The sequence below is a fragment of the Musa acuminata genome, chromosome BXJ3-4 (genome assembly GCF_036884655.1).
Source record: "Musa acuminata AAA Group cultivar baxijiao chromosome BXJ3-4, Cavendish_Baxijiao_AAA, whole genome shotgun sequence".
In the NCBI taxonomy this organism is placed as follows: domain Eukaryota; kingdom Viridiplantae; phylum Streptophyta; class Magnoliopsida; order Zingiberales; family Musaceae; genus Musa; species Musa acuminata.
In genome coordinates, this window is record NC_088352.1 from 42,695,508 (window position 1) to 42,716,156 (window position 20,649).

The 20,649-nt window shown below is 37.3% G+C and overlaps 1 protein-coding gene across 5 annotated transcripts; it reads right to left on the minus strand.

The window, feature by feature from the left end:
* Positions 1 to 841: 841 nt before the first annotated feature.
* Positions 842 to 20,648, minus strand: LOC135637285 (pre-mRNA-splicing factor ATP-dependent RNA helicase DEAH1-like). Of its 5 annotated transcripts, none has more exons than XM_065149916.1 (28): positions 20,493 to 20,648; positions 19,923 to 20,103; positions 19,701 to 19,831; positions 18,340 to 18,534; positions 18,152 to 18,229; positions 16,509 to 16,595; positions 15,695 to 15,728; positions 15,565 to 15,619; positions 14,297 to 14,356; positions 14,106 to 14,177; positions 11,326 to 11,389; positions 8,046 to 8,125; positions 7,817 to 7,884; positions 7,683 to 7,740; positions 6,852 to 6,909; positions 6,698 to 6,766; positions 6,474 to 6,542; positions 5,701 to 5,790; positions 4,779 to 4,865; positions 4,552 to 4,667; positions 4,400 to 4,466; positions 3,405 to 4,310; positions 3,115 to 3,177; positions 2,269 to 2,392; positions 2,082 to 2,182; positions 1,695 to 1,757; positions 1,533 to 1,605; positions 842 to 1,435 (listed from the first exon to the last, which is right to left on the minus strand). In XM_065149916.1, the coding sequence occupies exons 2-28, from the start codon at positions 20,020 to 20,022 to the stop codon at positions 1,386 to 1,388; spliced, it is 3,018 nt and encodes a 1,005-aa protein (XP_065005988.1). In that variant the 5' UTR covers positions 20,023 to 20,103; positions 20,493 to 20,648; the 3' UTR covers positions 842 to 1,385. The 5 variants fall into 5 exon arrangements, 4 of the variants coding, with proteins under 4 accessions (XP_065005988.1, XP_065005987.1, XP_065005985.1 ...); XM_065149915.1 differs by having other exon boundaries at positions 842 to 1,432; positions 3,270 to 4,310; XM_065149913.1 differs by having other exon boundaries at positions 3,270 to 4,310; positions 20,493 to 20,647.
* Between the last annotated feature and the right edge of the window lies 1 nt (position 20,649).

Sequence of the window (20,649 nt, forward strand, 5' to 3'; positions counted from 1 at the left end):
CTTAACTCACAATATTACTAGGCTACATCAAGATGTTCTATATCTAATCATTATGTCCTTTGAGAATTGCAAATGAGCTTCCAGTTCTAATTAAGTAACCATAACATAAAACAGCGGTTTGAAATTAAATTGAGTTCTAAATTAGAGGAATGTTATGGTAAAATTCCGTTTGAGATAATGTGGTAGAAAGCATCGTGCGGCTTGAAGTTGTTCTTGGCTCGGCACAGTTCCTTCTGTTCCATTAGGATTTTAATTTGTCTTGGGTTGATAGTATATGATGGAGCTCGAGCAAAAAAGATTGATTCATTTATCAAGAAGAAAAATCTAAGGTTAGCGTCTGTCATTCGATAAGTTAGACCAACAAAAATTATTAAACAAGCTTAAGTTATGTCAACGCTTGTGTTGAATCACAATAAATCACAGTAAGTCATCAATAACTCCGTTGGGCAGAAGCCAGCCACCATCAAGCTCTGCACATCACATGGATAATGGAAGTATTACACAGCAACAGATCAGGTGTTGTGTGTATGAGAGAGAGAGAGAGAGAGAGAGAGAGAGAGAGATAGGAATGCACGAGGAACAGTAAGCCTAACCAAAAAGGAAGTTTGAGAAGAACATGAAGACACACAGCAGATAAGATGTTATGTCAATCCCATCACATCTCTTCCTACTGCGAATACATAGTTGGATGGAAAGTATTCCTTATAGAAAAGCGAGACTTACAGAAAAACGAGTTTATGGAATACAACAAGGGATTCTATGAAAGGAGGATCGTGGCATTATATATATATATATATATATATATAATGAGCAGCAAAAGTTCAATGTTAAAAGAGTTCAATTGTCGCATAAACTGAGACACTGAAATTTCTGCAATCAGTATTACAACCAAGATTCATACATCCTTCAAAATCAAATACTAATACTAATCAGTGGATTTAAGTAAACTATCACATAAATGAGGGTTTTCGAATCATTGTACAGATGAACATTGTTTAAAAGAGGCTGCGTAAAGCATATCTAGACCAATCAAGTAATCACCTGCCTCTCTGCATGCCGTTGGTCTTTTTAACTTCCACAGGCTGCAACTATAGATCAATCCAGTGCAAACGATGCAAGAGCTCTAAAACAGCCTGATCACTCGATGAGCAGTTTATCGTAGTGATAACCGTTCGAAGTATGACTTTTGTATCACTATGTACAACACACAAGTATACATCCATAAATCGGAGGCTGAATTATCGCCTCTATAAGATGGAAGCATCAACTATTGTTCTCTTGCAACATATGTGACGGCGAACCAAACAAACTAGCAGGAAAACCATCCGAAAAAGAAGTTTGAGTTCCCCTTTTGGTTGAATGATACGCCACTCAACTATGATTATTTAGTCCGCAACCCTTCCTTTCCCTCGAGGCAATTTCTTTGTGGCAGCTGCTGCAATGAATCATGATTCAGCAATTTACCGAGGAATATATAGTGAAACAGCATATAAATACATAAGCTCAGGAGAAGACAAAAAATGTATTGCTACCATCCTCAACATCCTTCATTTGGTAAAAATGAGGTGCTATTTCAATCAGCCACTCTGGTTTCAATTCTATAACCTGCATTAACAACAATAAATAAATTGATACCATTTGCTTTCGCCAAAGGATTTGTATGCCAACAAACTGGGACAGGAAACAAGTGCTACCTGTCTCATGTATTCTTTTGTGGTAAGGACAAGTTCATGGTATATGACCCACCGTGGTAGCACCTAAAATAAAAAAGGGAAACAAGAAAGATCAGACAATATCCGCCATAAAAGATGAGTTCTTTTAATAAATTGGCACATGTCTTTAGGTGCATATTAGACATTTTAGCTACCTATCATGATTATTAATATTAAAAAGAAATTAAAAATTCAGATGACCAATATTCAAAAGAATCTAAAATTTCGTAATGGAACTAAATTTCTTCATTACACAACAAAAAATTGTGATAACCGCCAAAGTTATAAATGAATTCAAATATTTTAGCTATTTTTACCCGGCATAGTTGCCAACAAATGCAGGGCTAAAAAATTACACAAGAAACTTGCCTCAGCTAGACCAGAACTCGGATGAATGTACACTGTTTGAGGATTTTTCACAGTTTTGTAAGCCCCAGTTTTTTGCAGCTTTGCTGAATGATGGAAAAAACCTGAAAGGAACAAAGATTAGGTCATAAAGATATCAATAAATAGATAATATCACAGGCACCAAGACAAACATGCCACATTCCCAAACCTGATGTAATTGCCTTTTTTACTGCATCCAGGTCGCTCAAATTTGAAGTTGGCTCTATCTCAACCCTTTCCAAGAGGCCCTCCAACTGATCTCTGATATCTCTTGCCCGTTTCATGCTGCGAACCTGTGAAGAGGTACATATCAGTAGAAACTCATCTGTAGTGACTGAAGAAAAGATTGCTAGAGATAATAACAGTTCCAAACATATAGTGTAAGTAACTAAATCAATTTGGTCAAATTAGTGAATACTAGTAAAAGAATCGATTATTTGAGAGAAGTTGACATAAAATTGTAATATGTGATTTTTTTACCTACACCAACAAGTAGACTTCAAGGAATTCCTGGTTCATGACATTTCAACCAAATTAAGCAATCACAACAAGAGAGGCAAGGTGCAATCTTGGTCCGAGCAGAGCACCAATCATGCTGGTTATATGTTTAGATGATAATTTCTGAGTAAAAACTATTTCAGCAACTGCGGATTACCAGGTACACTGGTTCTACAAGGCACTCCACTATTAATTTAAGTAGAATAAAGCATGTTTACAAAAACACAGGTCTATATTACTACAGTTGCTTGATTATTCATTGCCATTCTACTTCAGCCTTGTGTCATATGCAACTTACAAAGTCTTGTTCATATAACAATATTGCAAACTAATGGAATCCTGATACAGTATACTTTCACAGCATATATATATCTAGAAAATAAATGAAATATTTGAGATCAAGTATATCAAGTCCACCAGTAGAGATTTTAGCATAGTTATCAAAGAGAAGATTCTTAAAAAAAAGAAGACATGGGAATGCTCATGACTCAGAAAAACATACAGATGATTTTATTACCTGAATATAATTTTCATAGCACCACTGAGTAGAGTAGTTAGTTTCCTTCCACGAATTGTACACCTGAAATAATAAAATCAAGTACGCTTTATCACTAGAATCATAAATTAATAATTGTTGTTGTCAGCTATTTTAGAAAGGATTATGCGATATACATTTAGCAAAGCAATGTGATCCCCAACATTCCCAGTGTGAAAATTCATCCTCGCATTATCTGCATGCACTTGTTTATCTTTTGGACGATAGAAAATTGAATTACCAACAGACAACATTGAGGAGATGGATATAACCTCCTCGGAGCACTTGTATTTTTCTGAAGCCACTATCATTTTGGAGAGCATAGGGTCTAGTGGAAACTCTGCCATCCTTCTTCCAGTCTTGGTCAATTCACCACGGCTGTTTAATGCATTAAGAGCATAAAGTTGTTCAAGAGCCTTTAGTAATGCCTCTGAGGGGGGAGGATCCATAAAATCAAAATTAACCAAGTCATTGATACCCAGACTTTTCAGTGTAAGGACGACATTTGCAAGGTTGGTTCTCTGTATTTCTGGTACAGCATTATCATCAAGATCATTCTGAAAATTATATGCAGTATAAAGACGAAAACACTTTCCAGGCCCAGTACGTCCAGACCGCCCAGCCCTTTGCATTGCTGATGCTTTTGAGATTGGATTCACTAACAATGATTCCATACCAGTTCGTGGATTAAAGGACTTTATCTTACAAAAGCCTGGATCAACAACATACTTTATCCCATCAATTGTGAGTGATGTTTCTGCTATATTAGTAGCCAACACAACCTTACGAGCACCTTCTGGAGTAGGTTCAAATATTTTTGCTTGAAGCTCAGTTGGAAGATTCGCATAGATTGGGCATATTATTAGTTCTGCTATCTTTGTACCCAAACCCCTTGTCCTATGCTTAAGAATCTCATCAATTGTTTCGATTTCCTCCTGGCCTGTGAGAAATACAAGAATATCTCCAGGTGGTTGTGTCACATGTATCTGAAGAACTGTGACAATGGCAGCATCAATATAGTCTGCTTCTGGTGCTGTTGTGAAGTGAATCTCAACAGGATATCGCCTCCCAGGTATTTTGAAAATTGGGGCCGAGTCAAAATAATCACTGAACTTCTCAGCATCAAGTGTTGCACTTGATATAAGCAACTTAAGATCTTTCCGGAAGCGAGATATATCCTGTGAGAAAACAAGTAGCAACCATATTTAATAAACAATCCAAAAATAAAACACCCAAAAACATGTTACATTTCTGACAGGCAGCTTACCTTTACCAAACCAAACAAAATGTCTGTTGACAATGTTCTCTCATGCGCCTCGTCCACCATGATAACACTGCATTTGACATGAAAAGATAAAAAAACATTTACATTTATGAAAGAAAAGCAACAAAAACTTGGATGGAGCATTCATAAAATACCTGTAACTAGCTAAGTCAGGTTCACTAAGAAATTCCCGAAGCAACATCCCGTCAGTCATATATTTCATTATAGTTTTCTCTGATGTGCAATCTTCAAAACGAATAGAATAACCAACCTGTAAAATAGATCAATTAACAATAAGAATCAAAGAGCACCTGATCAGATCACAACTGGAGAGTAAATAAAGACAGTTTTAACTATAGCAGAGATGTGTGACAAGACAGACCTCATGACCAAGTTTGACTCCCATCTCCTGGGAAACCCTTGCAGCCACACTCATGGCTGCAACACGGCGTGGCTGAGTGCAACCAACCTAAAACGAGGCAAAAAGGTTATAAAATGTCACCAACACAAAAGATTTAAAACAATCCTATGTTATAACCAAGGCTTTTCATTTTGCGGCACATCATGTGCCAGCCAGCTGCCAGAATGGCATGTGCCAAAGTACAATGCCATGCCAAAAGTCAAAAGTCAGCACATGGGGGTGAACCAGAAGCATTGAGAAAATAAAGGAGGCAACCAGAGCACAAAATCTATCTTTGGCACCAAAAACAATTGGCATTAAATGTTCATCTCCAGCAGCCTCCACTCTAGCGCCTTCCTTCCTAGAAACAGAGCAGCATTTGAAGCCAGGATGCATGCTGCTGTGGGAGTGGAAGCATGACCAAAACCCTAGACTTACAAAAGCCTCATATGGTATAGTTTCCTGATAACTAGAAAAGCCAGACCATGATTGAAGCTGAAAAAATTCAATTCTTTTATATTACAGAATGATTAGTCAGATCGCATCTCTAAATTAACAATTTTGGACAAGAATGAGCATTTACATGAAATTTTAATTTCTTACTAAAAGTTGGTTTACATGTCACTATGAGCTAAATATTGACATCGGTTAAGAACTTATAAAACAGTAAAAGAAAATTGTCCTCTCTGAAAAAAAACTGCATTCCATATTAACAAAGATAATCAACAAAAATGATGGATACTTGAATAATATTAGGACTGCACGCATGCACGCACACACACACACACACGCACGCACTCACACACACACACACAAACTAAGCAATAGAGAAAAAAAACTGCAAACATAATTTGGCTTAAAGACCATACGTGTAACATGAGTAACTTCACACAGAAACATCTACCTGTCCCCGTTTTGTATATCCAGCCTCATGTAAATATTGGGGTATTTGAGTCGTTTTACCAGAACCTGTTTCTCCAACAATGACAAGAACCTATTCAACAGAAAAAAAATGCCATTAAGAGTATATAATGAAAATGATCCACTATTCGAAAAAAAACATAATGCATATGTATACATATTAGCTGGGAAGAAACAATGCGGTAAATTCCATGTGCTCTAACTGGTTCCCAATCAAAATGAGAGAGGAGTAAATAAATTGGCAACACAAAAGAAAAGAAGATGAATGCAAATTAGGAAAATTTTCCTTCTCTCACAAACTAGCACTAAAAATAAGCCTTAATTTGGTCGATGATTTTGTTGTCTCACATGTTCAATGTAGCTCCCAGATTATATGGAGAGACTTTGGCTTCTTTAGAGACGACTCTTATGCTAACTTATTATTATTTCTCCTTGATTTTTTTTAAAACAAAAATAATTTAAAAAATTATTGAAAAAACAAATTTATTATAAGTATGTTATAATTGGGCAAACAAAGCACAAGAAAATAAAGATGTAGATTGTAGATAATTTCCTTATAAAGAAGAAAATCAAAGTTAGTTATACAAATTCATGCACAACCACAATATTATATTTATGTATTTTCTTAAAATAAAGCAGATAAAAGTTTATCCTACAATTCATACTTTCCTCGAGCACCTCAATTCGGCATGCAGCCTCCAGAAATGGTGCAAATCAAATAATATACAATTAATTCATGTTAACAAAATTACTAACCTGATGATCTTGAACTGCCTGAAGCAGTTGTTCCCGGTATGGATAGATTGGCAAAGTCTTTCTCTCTTCCTGATAGAAAGGATGAAATAATCAAATATTGAATATTGTGTCAAAGTATAAGAATCATGGTCAAAGAACTTCATAGAACCATTTGATATAAAAAACACTATTAGAAACTTAACCCACCACCTCCAAAATGAATCCTATCAAAGAAAAAAGCATACTTGAAGTTTATGCAACGCAGTTTTTGCAATTGAATCATCAGGATCCTCAGAAGGCATCTCATCTTTATACTGCTCAAAAAAGGAATGTTTGGAATTAGAAGCAAGGTGGCACCTTCGTATAGTTATATAAGCAATGTGATTTTTAGTCGCATACATTGACACCATCCATAATGGACTCCTTGATGAAGTCAACACCATCTTCAAAGACATACCTAGTCAGAAAACAGAAGCAAAACAATCAACACAAAAAATAACAATAACAGTTTATATTATACATCAGTTCAGAACAAGGATTTTAATTTCGAATAATACCGTCCAGTACGGGTGGTACATACCGGTCCATCAGCAGACCGGTACACGGACCGTCCGCTACACGACGGAAGCATCGATTGCGACTGTTTCCGTTCCTAAATTGGTCGGTGATGGAGAAAAAAGAAGAGGGAGAAGAAAAACAAAAACCTGGAGATCCGACGTGGCGACGAAGCCTCAGCGACATCGCAGGGAGAAGCGATTTCTTCTCCCCAGCAGAAAAAACCGACCGAGGCGACGCCTTTCTTTTTTTTTCGCACAAGGAAACCGAGCAACGTCGCCGAGGCAATGTCGCCTTTCCCTCTTTTTCTTTTTGCGCGGGGAAACCGAGCGACGTCGCTTTTCCCTTTTCTTTTTTTTTTTGCGCAGGGAAACCAAGGCGACGTTGCCTTTCCCTTTCTTTTTTTTTGCGCAGGGAAACCGAGCGACGTTGCCCTTTCCCTCCTCACACGGGCAGAGCCATCATTTTTTTTTTGTTTTTTTTATATATATACCGAGCGGTATACCGAAATGTACCGCCCGGTATACTTATACCGTGCCATACCGAACTGAGCTCGAAACTTCAGTACGGTACGAAATTACAAACCTTGGTTCAGAATGTCAGTATATTAAGCCAATTGCTCATTAGCATTTCCAAATCGTAAAAAAAACAATAAAAATTAAAATTAAAACATACTGATAGTCAGCTGAAGCTTGCTTTTTGTCCTTCCAACCATACTTTAAATTTGCCTTCCCTGTGTCAGAAGCATATTAACATCAATATAACAAAAGAGGACAAAGAGAAGATATACCCTAACGAACTAGTCATACCACTTTGATAGTTTTCCCATTCTTCCTGTTCAGCAAAGGGGTCCATCTTTTCTCCAGCACCAGCATCCCTAGAAAGGACAAAAAGTAGAAAAAAATTGCAGATTTGGATGAACAGAATACAAAAAAATTAGTCCACCACCACGACAACAACAAGGTCAGAAATGAATCAAGAATACGATGACCATCAACTATAAAATGATGATGACATCTATGCAGTAAACTGTTTTACCTGTATCGCAGCATAGCTGCCGCAAATCTTCTCTCTTGATTTACACCACCTTCTTGGTCATATGCCTCAGGCATTCTATACTGCAATAATATTGGCAAACAACTATAAGAAATGGTACCGGCACAGTTAGTAGAGATCTAAAATAGTTGCAGAAACGAATTTACTTCAGAAAATGAGCATTATAAGCTGAACCAACATATATTCGCCCAGTCGTAGTGGCAAAGTATGATCAATAACCTTGGTATACCATGGTGTTTAATTTTATGACTATAGATAACAAAAAGCTTGAATAAAGGATTCTAGGGATCTTAATGCTTTCACTAGATACTGATGGTTGAGGATCACATATAAATGAACTCATATAGACTCAATTGCAGCATTTACTTGTACTACTTGATTTCAGACTTAGATAATCTAAGAGACTAGAATTTCAACCTCAAAGAATCATAGCAAATCAAGGCTCCAGATCCAGTTACAGTCTCACCAAGGTAATGAATCAAAATAACCATGCCCATGAATATTGTATACTGAGTGATCAATGTATTATTTTATAGTGCATTTGTGATTTTAAAATCGACATGATCACTCAATTAAAATGATTAAATTCCAGTACAAGTTAAAAACTTACATCAAAGGTTCTAAATACCTGCCCAACACCGTTTTCAACAGCCTATCAAAATGGTACCAGCAAATTTTACCCTAATCAGACTGGAAACCAAATACCCAAACCCAACTTATGTATATATTTACCTCCCTGAACCTAAGTATGGATACCCGAAGTCATCGGGTGCTGAGAAAGACTGATGTACCACCAATCATAATTACAAAGGCCAATTTAACTACATGAAAATACAGTTACATGGGATCAGTAATTAAATAAATACAATTTTTAACAGATTCATGGAGAGGCAAGAAATCTTTTGACAATACCATCTGATGAAATAATGAGGAGCACAGCCAAAAGGACAAGCAAAAGCATAACAATAGTGGAAAACTAAATTATGACCACAACTTAAAAATAAAGCACAAAACATTTGCATCTCAAAAATTGCTTTATAGATCTAATAGTAGTCAAGAAAACAGGAGGATTACAAAAACACACCTAGATAACTGCAAGCAAAAGTTCATAATCTTGGATATTCCAATAAAAATTTTCCATCTAATTTTTGCACAATAAATATTTAAGGCTGCAAGTCCAATTTGTGGATTTCTAAGAACAAACTCGATGCACGTGGCTCACACCAATGAAGGATCTATGAAAGGTCAATGTCTGCTGCTTTATCTTTATAAGTGATTGTTCCCGTGACTATGGATATTGGATCACAGAAAATGAATTCTGATAATAGATAGATCCAACCTAATTCATTTCCAAACCCAAGAAACGAAACAACTAAGAATAAATGACTCTTTACTTCTCGAATTATATCCCATCACTTCAATTTTCTGCAGTTAGGTAAAATCACTGTGTCATTGGCAGAGCCAAAGTATAAGATTGCCCAAGTCTTCTAATATCGAGTCATGAAACAACTTCTTTGCTTGGAAATGTAAAGTTGTGCTCATTGATCCTCCTGGGACCTCATATTGATGGTAGACTCATGCACTAGAACCATTCTATGTAACCTAACTATAACTAAGGTTTTTAATCTCGTATCATACCGGCATACCGAGCGGTACGCCAAAGCATGCTTGATGAGATTAGAGGAGCTGCCGAAGTTTCTGTGCTTGAGTTGTGCCACCTCCATCGTCAATGATCCCATGATGGTGATACATCTGATTGATTTCCCAGGAGATAGTTCACACATTATCTACGCCATTGCTGAAGGAAAAAAAAAAAAGAGGAAAAGTTTGGCATCGCATTTTGTGAAATCCATCGTGGATCTGCACAGCGCTTTGACTCGCTGTGGCTGCATGATTCCTTCGCGCAGGTGCAGATCTGCTTTGTTGTTCTTTGACCTCCTGTGCAGAAGGCGGTGGTGGTAGTTGCAGGGGTGGAAAGTGAGGGCTGCTCTGGCCGCTGGTGGTGGCGGCGCCAACGGAGGGACCGTCCTGGGTCTTGTCGCAGAGATCTGACACTAAGAACCGGGCAAACATGGTCTCATTCTAGAGGCTGGAGGCTCTAACGAGGAGGAAGTCCTCACAAACTTCGCCGAGCAGCGAGCTCGGGGATGACCGATACCGGAGGAGGCCAGTGCTCATCTGCTGCTGCTGGTGGTGCCAAAGATCGGATTCGGCTTCCGTTGTTCGTTGTCCACTGAACAAACCGACGAGCGGGTAAGGAAGGTTGAGATCTTTCGACGGCCGCACCAAAGGAGACCTGTACATCACGTCTCCTCCTCCCTCTTCTTGACTCCCAAACTTCCCTATCCTTGCTACCACTTCAAATCAAAAGAAGTTTCTTTTCCCACAAAAGATCTGAACCTACAGCTTCCGCCTCTTCGCCATGAGTGCAGCTCCAAGAACCAGCTTCCCAGGAAACCACCCACATCCAAAGCCAAATCAACCAAACTATGTTATCGGCTAGAACGAAGCAAATTAAAGAGGCCATTCCGATTGGGAATCTCGGGGAGGAACCGATAAAAATTATTCCTTTCACGACTCGCCTCCCTCTCTGCCACCTTTAAATTATCGATAAAAATTTGGTATCACCCGGTAGCGGGCAGTCCACGTGCCGAGAGGCTGTCGGACCGGCACGTACCACCCGGATATGAAATTAAAATCATTTACTACAACATACATAATAAAATAATACCAAATAATATCCTGACAAAAAATGCACCAAATATTAACTGGGAAACAAAGCAAAATTCACAACCCAAAAAAATAAGAATCAATTGTTGTTTAAAAATAGTTGGGTACAAACCAAAGGACAAGTAAATTTTGACAAGATAAATTCAAACATATGTTTCTCATACTCATTTGTAACTGTTAAATGTTAATAAGATTGAAGGGAAATTTTTGTCACTGGTCAAAAATCAATTGAAAACAAAGATAAGCTTAGCAAGTATAACAAAAACTTGGGTTATAGAAGCATCAAGTAATAGTGCTGCCAATGTGTGTTATTCATGTTGCATAGAAGCAACACCAAGAAAGGATATGAAATCATTACCACCCGAGTAAACTGAGAAAAGCTTAATTTATATACATTGTTTTTTTTCAAAAGAGAAGTGTACTTGCAGGTGGTGAAAGGGACTCAGAAAAAGAACAGAAATGTGAACTTTAAAATTTTGGAAGAAAAGACACAAAATGCATACTAGCAGTTGCTCGTAGTCGGTAGCATTACCTCATTGATGTTATCCACATCCTCTAAGTGCTCTGATGCAAGTTCATAAATTTTCTTTTTGTACCTAGAAGAAAAATAGAATGCATCAATAAATCAGATTTACAAGTAAATTTTTCGAAGCAATTGAGTTCAGAATAAGCACTTGCTAAAGGGCCTGTGATTCATGATGATTGAGAACTACAATAGCCACTAGAAAGACAAATCCCAGAGGCTAACCGGAGGACCTATATAAAAATGCCTCTCTAAGCATTTGACAGATGACAGCATACAATTATTCATAAATTGATGGACTTTCTCCAAAACCTACTCAAAAAGCACTGCAAGGGACCTGCCAAGGGAGGTTCTTAAGATTTAAATTGTCCCCTCTGTCAAAAATATCTCCCATTTCATGCTTAAAAGATCAGCATCTTGAACAAAATCTTAACAAAAAACTAACAAATCTTCAACCAACCATATGACAATTGTGCACTTGGCAGACATTACAATGCAAAATTACAAAGCTAATGAATGTCCATACTAAGTAGAGTTATAAGTAAATTTTCAATAGCAAGTCCTAATGTGTCGAGAGATATCAACTGAACTTAAGATAATTGCACTAATTTGGATAACTAGTGAAAACATAATTTCCCACTCTCTTCATAATGATGGTGGCAACTCTACTCTGAAAGTGGTATTTCGTACTTATTCATTTGATGCCTTTTGAACTATTATGCTATCCAACATATTTTTGTCTCGACCAACCACCCACCCTCCCCCCCCCCCAACCGCCCCGGGCCCCCCCCAGCGCAAGCACGCTCCCATGCCCTAGACGCAGTCTCTTTCTCCCCAACAACTACAGCGTATCCTTGGTGTCGAGAGATATAAGTAAATTTTCAATAGCAAGTCCTAATGTGTCGAGAGATATCAACTGAACTTAAGATAATTGCACTAATTTGGATAACTAGTGAAAACATAATTTCCCACTCTCTTCATAATGATGGTGGCAACTCTACTCTGAAAGTGGCATTTCGTACTTATTCATTTGATGCCTTTTGAACTATTATGCTATCCAACATATTTTTGTCTTGACCAACCACCCACCCTCCCCCCCCCCAACCGCCCCGGGCCCCCCCGGCGCAAGCACGCACCCATGCCCTAGACGCAGTCTCTTTCTCCCCAACAACTACAGCGTATCCTTGGTGCACAGCGGTTGACTTCATCACCATCGGCGAATAGCAACAGCAGCGGCGACGTGTTCCTCCACCAGCAGCAAGCTCTTGTCGCTGCAGCATTTTCCTTGGCAAACAGTGGCAATGGCTTCTTCCCCTCCAGATATCTCTCTCTTTCTCCTCATCAACTTCCTCCTCCTCCATCGCACACTCCCTTCTCCTCCCTCTTCCCCATTCATCGCAGCCCCCCACCCACCCCAGCCTCCTCGCAGCCCCCCTTCCCCGATACCACCCTCCCTCTCCCTTCTCTTCCCTCCTCCTCCCTCCCTCTCTCTCTCTCTCTCTCTCCCCCCAACCCCCCAAAAAAAAAAAAAAAAAAAATTCATCGCAGCCCCCCCTCCTTCCCTGATTCCTCCTCCCTCCCTTCCCCGACACCAACCTCCCCCACACACTACCTTTTCCTCCCTCTCCCTGCCTCTTCATCGCAGCCCTCCCTGCTCCTGTTCCTGGACTATAGCCCCCTATCATCCCTCTTTCCCAACCACCTACCTTAACAGGAACCCAGACTCCCAGCGACAAGTCACCCAACCAACACTCCCAAAAAATTGGGTATCCACCGACAGCCATCCAACCACACTCCTCTCATCCCCCAACATGCTCCTTTCATCCTCCTTCTCCTTCCATGTTAATATTTTTATTAATACATGTGGATTTAGTATCTGTTAGTATTTGTCATTAGTACTTTAAATGAATGCAACTTTGATGTGTTATTTTTGTTTTAGTTTATTTTTATCAATCATGATTTATAATTTTTAAAATAAAATATTCGAGAGCGCCTCCTTATGCTCAGGTGAGCACCTAGCATCTTGGACATTTTGGCACCTTGGCGCCTAGCGCCTTTGATTACACTGACAAAGGGTCAGTTATTTCCTTTAAGGGTATAATTATCATGTGCATTTACTTCAATATTTTGTTTAAAAGGAAGAAAATAATAACATAATCTTCTTATTGTATAACAAGATGATAGAAGTCTACATTTCTTAATTCTGAAGAGAATTTATAATCAACATCTGCTTGTTGTTTGCATTGTTAATTTCAGTGATCCAAGGTTCCTCATACTGCAAGTGCATAAAAACACTTCTACGATAAGAAACAGTTGAATGGTAAACTTATCTATGGGATCTCTAACCTAATCTATTGCATTAAAAACAAGTGTAAAGATTTTACCTATAAATTTAGCAGCCATTAGATGTGACAAGTGATTCCCATTTAAAGATAAATTGCATCCACAATTTTAGAAACATCTGGTCCTTGTACTTTGAAGCTTGTATTAGTTAACTCGCCATATATTAATATAAGGACTCGAAAGATTTTCTATATACTGTCAATTATGCAGCTAATATTGGAAAAATATTATCCCAAACTCCAGAAGATATAAACTTCACATGCCAACCATGCTCAGTAACAGTTGCAAAATTGTATTTTTATTACAATTATGCACATAGGATTCTTCATAATTACGGTTCAAATAAGAACAACAAAAACAATGGAGAAAAGGGCAATATGATCAGTAGAAAAATTAACATGAATTATATCCTCTAGCATGAGAAAAAAGCCATAAACTGCACATACCTGAGTTCACGTTCTTCTGCTTCAGTCAACTTTACACCCTCAAAAATATAATCATGGTCAATAATTTCATCCCTGCAGTAACAGCATACCAAACAGATTCAGAGTATCAATCAGATAACACGTAAACATGAAAAAGCAAAAGTGTTGAGCAAATCAAATCCAATAAAAAATATGAACGTTATCATACATACCGTAGTTCCACAAGCTTCTGGTCCCTTCTTTTCTGCAAATATACCTGCCTTGAAACTTTCCTGGTATAAGAAAAGCAGACATCAGAGACTAACATGGAGATTATTTAGCTTCAGATATATGAAAAGTTGAGAAATTTGTTAAAAGCAAAAATGTGAAATGTAATTATTTGTCTATTTGAACTTCCTTTTTGTTAAGTTTAAGGGGTAGATTCGAATAATGTTAAAGATACCTTCAAAACAAACTCAACCTCACATATTTGTGGATCTACTGATGCATTTCTTTTGGATCTTGGCATCAGTGCGCAAAGGAGTATAGAAGAGCCTCCCTTCCAATGTGGTTAACTATAACCGCTTTTAATTTAACTCATAGCTAGGACTTTCCACAACATTATATACAAGTTTTTCACCTAATTCTCTATATTTATAACTAAAAATTACTTCCATATACCACAACCACCCTGTTCTCTTCTCCCCTTGGACCCTATGGTTGAGCCTGCCTTCTTTCATCTATCCGCACGTAAAGTTGTGCACGCTCCTTCATTATTGTATATCTCCCCGGAGATTCAGGAAAAAGCGCAGACCACATTAGAGGGTGAAGTGCTTCAATGCGCAGCGAGAGATGGACCGAGATAGGAGCTAATAGGCAAGCCTCTTGTAGTAAGACAGATATGCATGTGGTAGAACTGTTGACAGAGTGGTCCAGCGGAGACCTTTAGGGACGGTCCTATTTCTGCACGAATCCAGAAGAACGATATGATGTTAATGAATAGAGCCTTTATATCAATAAAGCTTCTTGGCCCTTGTTTCAGCGATCAATGACCCTGTAACAGTGAGAGGAGGTGTCCCGCAAAAAAGGAATGGTAGGGTGGGTAGGTCAGAACTCAAATCGTCTTTGTTCCGGTTGTCTATCCGCTTTTTCATTGTGAAATACTTATGATAGGTTTTTCAAAGTCACATTAAGTATAATCAATCGGGGTACCTTCCTTATAGATAACTTAAGGGTGTCGGCTAATAAATCCACTTTCTCCAATTTCTTAATAGATCTCCACTTTCTCCTATTTCTTAATAGATCCTTTATACTATTTATATAATGAGTGGTTTTTCTCTCTTTTTTGCCCCCTTTTGAATAAGCTACTGCTGCGGGTGGTAGGGACTCAATGAACAAAATCTACCAATAATTTGACAAAACAAAACTGACAGACAAATGCAAAATATAATTCAGCCATAGAAGACCAATGCAAAACAAATATAAGTGCAAGAATAAGAACCTTAATTCTGAAGTATCATCATCCTCCAGAGCCTTGAACCTCCGAATCTGATCCTCTGTAGAAAAAAATAAAAATTAGATGTAATACAGTTTCCTTAAAGCAACTTGAGTAACCAATGAAGGGAACTAACCTTCCTCCTCCTTGGTTAACTTTGGCTCTGTCAGCTGTTGACAAAAAAAGATTTAAAAAGAGATTAGAAAGATATTAAAATGAAACCAAGCATTTCACATGTTGGAGGAAAAAAAAAGAACTTGATAACAAGGAAAAAATGAACACACAGTTTTTTTAAGAGCAATGAAAAAAAATACAAATAGAAACTCTAGAACTTCCAGGTACATAACATAGTTATTGGAGGATATAAAATAAACTTAGGTACCATATTATTAAATTATTGGTCTAAATTTGAGTAGTTATGAAAACAAATTTTCCAATTCAGACAAATCAGTTTTATGTGTACTTATTTCAATAGATTAAAGTTAAGAAAAAAAAACCCAAATTAAAACCACAGACACACTATGGCTTAATTGAGTAAATGATTCACAACTAAGATAATATATAAATGATATTTCAAGCACTTAGATCTCATCTTTCGTAATTGATTTATAGAGATTAATTGAAAAGGATGAAGAAGTATATACCTTCATCACCAATGAGGAAAATTTTAGGCCATTTAGTTCCATCCATTCTACAACTTTTAATAACTACACCTTTTTAAGCATTTAAAACCAGCAATCATAAAACAATTCTTGTATCAAGAAGTAACAAGGTTAACAACATTGAATATTTCATGATGAGGTTATGATCCACAACGTTATATCATAAGCACATACAGAAGTAACACACAAGACAAAGATCATCTGAGAAAGATATTGATTCACATATATAAATTGTATTTTGGCAACATGGTGAAAGTAGCAAAACTAAACCCCAGTGAATTTCCTTACCTTCCGAGTCCCCGCTGCATCTCTTTCTCTGATATTCTTCTCCAATTGTGCTCTTTCTTCTTGATCACGTCTTCTCTCTTCTTCTGACTGCATAATGATGCATTCCGCAATAAACTTTAAATTCATGGCATCACATTGAACAAGATCATGCTAAGAAACATTCATGGCAACTCTTTCTGCATGAAGAGATAATGCTGCATACAATAATTGACAGAACAATATAGTGATAATAGCCGCTAGAACTTGGATACCCATCTAGTATAGGGATAAACAAGTCAAACAGATGTCCGTATGAGAGTCTAAACATATAGTTAACAAAAAATTACAAGTCCAAAGAATAGCTTAAACAGTGTCAGCCAAATAATCCCACATTTAATGTGGTAACTGGTGTGTCACAATGTCTACTCTAAAGCACAAAGCTATTTGCATAACCTTTCAGCCAACGTTAACAGTTTACCATCAAGTGCTTGATATTTGAGCAGGTTTAATCATTGATCACAAACATCACAATTCATTGTAAAACAAAAGTCTTTTCAGCCTTAACTTTGAAGTCGGTTCATGTTGATGACTTCAATTTGGGCAATAAGATATAATCTAAGTTTAAAAAAGCTGGCAAAAAATAGAGTAGACTATCAGTGTTTGGACAAACTAATTTTTAAAAAATATTAAATTTGGAGAACATCAATGTTACGGAAACAAATTAAAAATATTAAATTTGCAAGGGGTTTCAAGATTAAGTGATCATGAAAAATATATGGCACCTTCAACTATGTAAGTTAAAATCCTCCAAGAAACACTTGCAATAATCTTGTTCCATATTAACATGACACAAACTATTCCTCGTTTCACATTTTCCATCAACATATATGAAACTTCAAACGGACCTACACTTTCAAGAATATAACTACTTGCTTCTCTAATATAAACATCTATCACCAGAATTCTTTATGTTTCATAACTATTCTAAAAATATATATTTTGGTAACATATGACCAAACTCTACAAAAAATCCTCTCTGTTGTCACATGAAATGCATTATGACATTTGTTAACATTGATCACCGCACAAGAAAGTCTCTTTTGATGGTAGCGTACCAGCAACTAGCATGGGTTGAAGTTTCTGCAGGCACAGATCATGCCTAACAATAGCCAAGCTACCAACCACGATACATTATGGGAAAGACAAGTTTTGCCATGTTTCAACCGGCATGCAGGCCATGCTAATGGTAATATGCTGCATAATGCTATGATGACAAAACATAATTATCTACATCTCAAGATAAACATATAAAAATTTGCAAAGTTAAGATACTTGTCAAACATACCACCAAAATGGTACTGATCGATCCTAAGTATCCAACCCAAGTAGTTTTCATCATCCAAAAAATATATTATACTTCATTGTGATTTGCAAGACACCAAAGTAGTTGTTTCCTATGAGAGTAGTTTGTCTCAGTCATCTTGCATTAGTATAACCAAGTAGAACTGTGGATATTTTCCAAAAAGGAAATGTTGAGAGCATTTTAACTAATTTATTTTGAATTAGAATTCTTGGGTAACATGTGATAATCTGATCAAATAGAGCCACCATTATTCATAGAAATTCAAAAAAATTCAGAAGATAATAATTCCCTCAAAGCATACCTCAACCTCATCATCATCTTCATCTACCTTTGATGTACGACTTCGAACCTGTCGGTCATTCCCTTCTTGTCTAATAACCTGCAGTATAGCATTAAGTCAAAAACAAAAGTAAGAAACCATTAGAAGAGGCGTCAACCTGAAACTTACCACATGAAAAATAAAGTGGAAAAAAAAGAGTAATATAATGCCTCATCATCTTCAGCATCATCGGTCTGGCTCTTCTTTCTAAAGCGCTTTCGGTGAGAACCCACTTTCTCCATCTGAGAATCTACATGATTGGCTGGTGCATGGCTGTCTATGTCCTCATCATCAGCATCCAGAAGTTTGTAGCTCCTCTGTTTTTTTGCAAATTGAGTTGCTTCCTTTTCAGCTTTCTGATAATTCTGAGACAAATACATACAAGCAATCAATTGAAATTATAATTTACAGCCAGAACTTATTCTGTCACTGCAAGTATATAGAATGAAAATAACGTTAATCAATTTTAAAAGAATGTGCATATTCTTATAGGAGCTAGCAATCATTACAGTTTGAATAATAAAGATGCAAAGAACTGCTAAAACTAAAAATAAACATCAATGAAATTGACAACAAAGAATATAGTCGAGTAAACCCTGACATTAAATGGACAGCATACAGTTGTCATCCATCACCAGAACAAATCATGAGAGAAGGAATGATCAAAAAATACTGAAACCGGTTACTAGGCTTGATCAAAAAATACTTGCCAGCACGATACTCATCAACATCAGCTTTTGTTTAATAGTCTTTAAATGTTTAAATGTTTAAAAAAGAAATTAATCCATCACTACACTAATAATGTACAAAGTGACCAACTAACAGACCACAAAAATGTTTATACCTGTAGCAGAGAGCACAAGACAACTACAGACTGCCACGGCACTAAAACCTGCTCATGTTTCCTTATGTCCCAACAACCATGTTGTCAACCCATGTATCCAACTCACTACTCTTCATCAACCAGCATCACAATAATAATTTACTATATATTAGTTTTAAAAGATATAAATTTTATACTTACCTCAAAGACCACATAATAACTTAAACCCAAAACCAATATTTACAATGGAAGTATTGAGTTACCCTATCATCCAACAATCACAGGAATGTTCACCATTTTCTCATTGTAAAAATAAAATAAAATAATTAACAAAATATTCTACTCTCTTAAACGCATTGTGCTGATCAATTTTGACAAAGATAAAGCTCAAGAGTCCATACTCTGAGTAGCTATAAGCACTTTCCAGCACCTACTGAAAGATGAACTTGCAAACAGACTAGTCCTTTTTCCTACTGCATTGTGATAAAACTTCTTAACAAGAACAAATTTTGATTCACTTTAGCTAGTTTCTTTATATCATTGCATGCACTATGAAGCAATATCACCCGTAAAGCCAGATGAATCTTTAGGTGCATATCTTCCATATAAATTTACTTTTGACAATCACCATCCAAAACAAAACAATGGCAGAAGTGGCAGGAAAGCACAATCCAAGCTCGAGTTACATGAGAATTCAAGAGAACTCACGCTAGGACCAGTCTTCTTATGTGGAACTTTTGCATATATCTCTTCAGCAAAGGAGCGAGTTTCTGTTGACGAAGAAAACCCAAACTCTACGAGTTTACACATAAGATCAGCAGGCGAGGGTGACTCTTTAGCTGTCAATGCATAAAAGAAATATATGTTCATTGTCTTTTTGACAAAACAAAAGGAAAAGTCTAACAGAAAAAACATCTAATTCATGCTTACATAATCTAATGACATACTGAACAACTACACCCTTGGAGTAACCCATCAAAGACATAAGCTTATCTGAGACCCATGTCCTCAAGTAGCTTTCATCCGCCATCTTCCTCCAATTGTGCAAGCTTAAAACTAATTATTCGAAGGTAGATACTTGAGGTGGCAAATAAAACGTCTCTTTGGCTTCCTATGGTAAAAAGAAGACAACGGAAGGATTATAACTTCCCTAATGATCAAGCTAAACAGAAAAATAATTGCCATCAATATCCATAGAACAGGCGATTTATGTACAACTTCTTATAGACAAAAAATTGTTAGGAAGTACATATCCCTTTTCTACTCACTATGAAAAACATTTACCACAGATTGCATGGAGAGTGGAAACATATAAAGTTTGGTGCATCATCCAGAAAACATGTAAAGTTGGTGCTTCCTTGAGATAAAGCATTGGGAATTTGGGATGGGAGGGGAGGAGAGGAGAGGGCAAGAGAACAAGAGAAAAGGGAAGGCGAGAGGAGAAGAGAGAGAAGCGAAGAGAGTGTAGGAGATGTGAGGAGAGGAGAGAATAGCACTCACGGGCAAGGGAGGTTGCGGCCTGCAGCAGCAGTAGAGAAGTGCTCCGCCGACGATGTTGGCAGCGGCTAGGGCTCGCGACGCCCGCCCATTGACGACTTCCGTCGAGTTCGTTTTATTTATTGGAATATCAAGCCCATTGACGAGTCGGCTCAGACGA

Coding starts and splice junctions, on each gene's coding strand:
- LOC135637285 (XM_065149913.1), bottom strand. CDS start 20,022: ATGGCGGATGAAAGCTACTTGAGGACATGGGTCTCAGATAAGCTTATG. Junction 14,357..15,564: donor GATGATACTTCAGAATTAAG/GTTCTTATTCTT, acceptor TTCTTATACCAG/GAAAGTTTCAAGGCAGGTAT. Junction 4,866..5,700: donor GATATACAAAACGGGGACAG/GTAGATGTTTCT, acceptor GCCTCGTTTTAG/GTTGGTTGCACTCAGCCACG.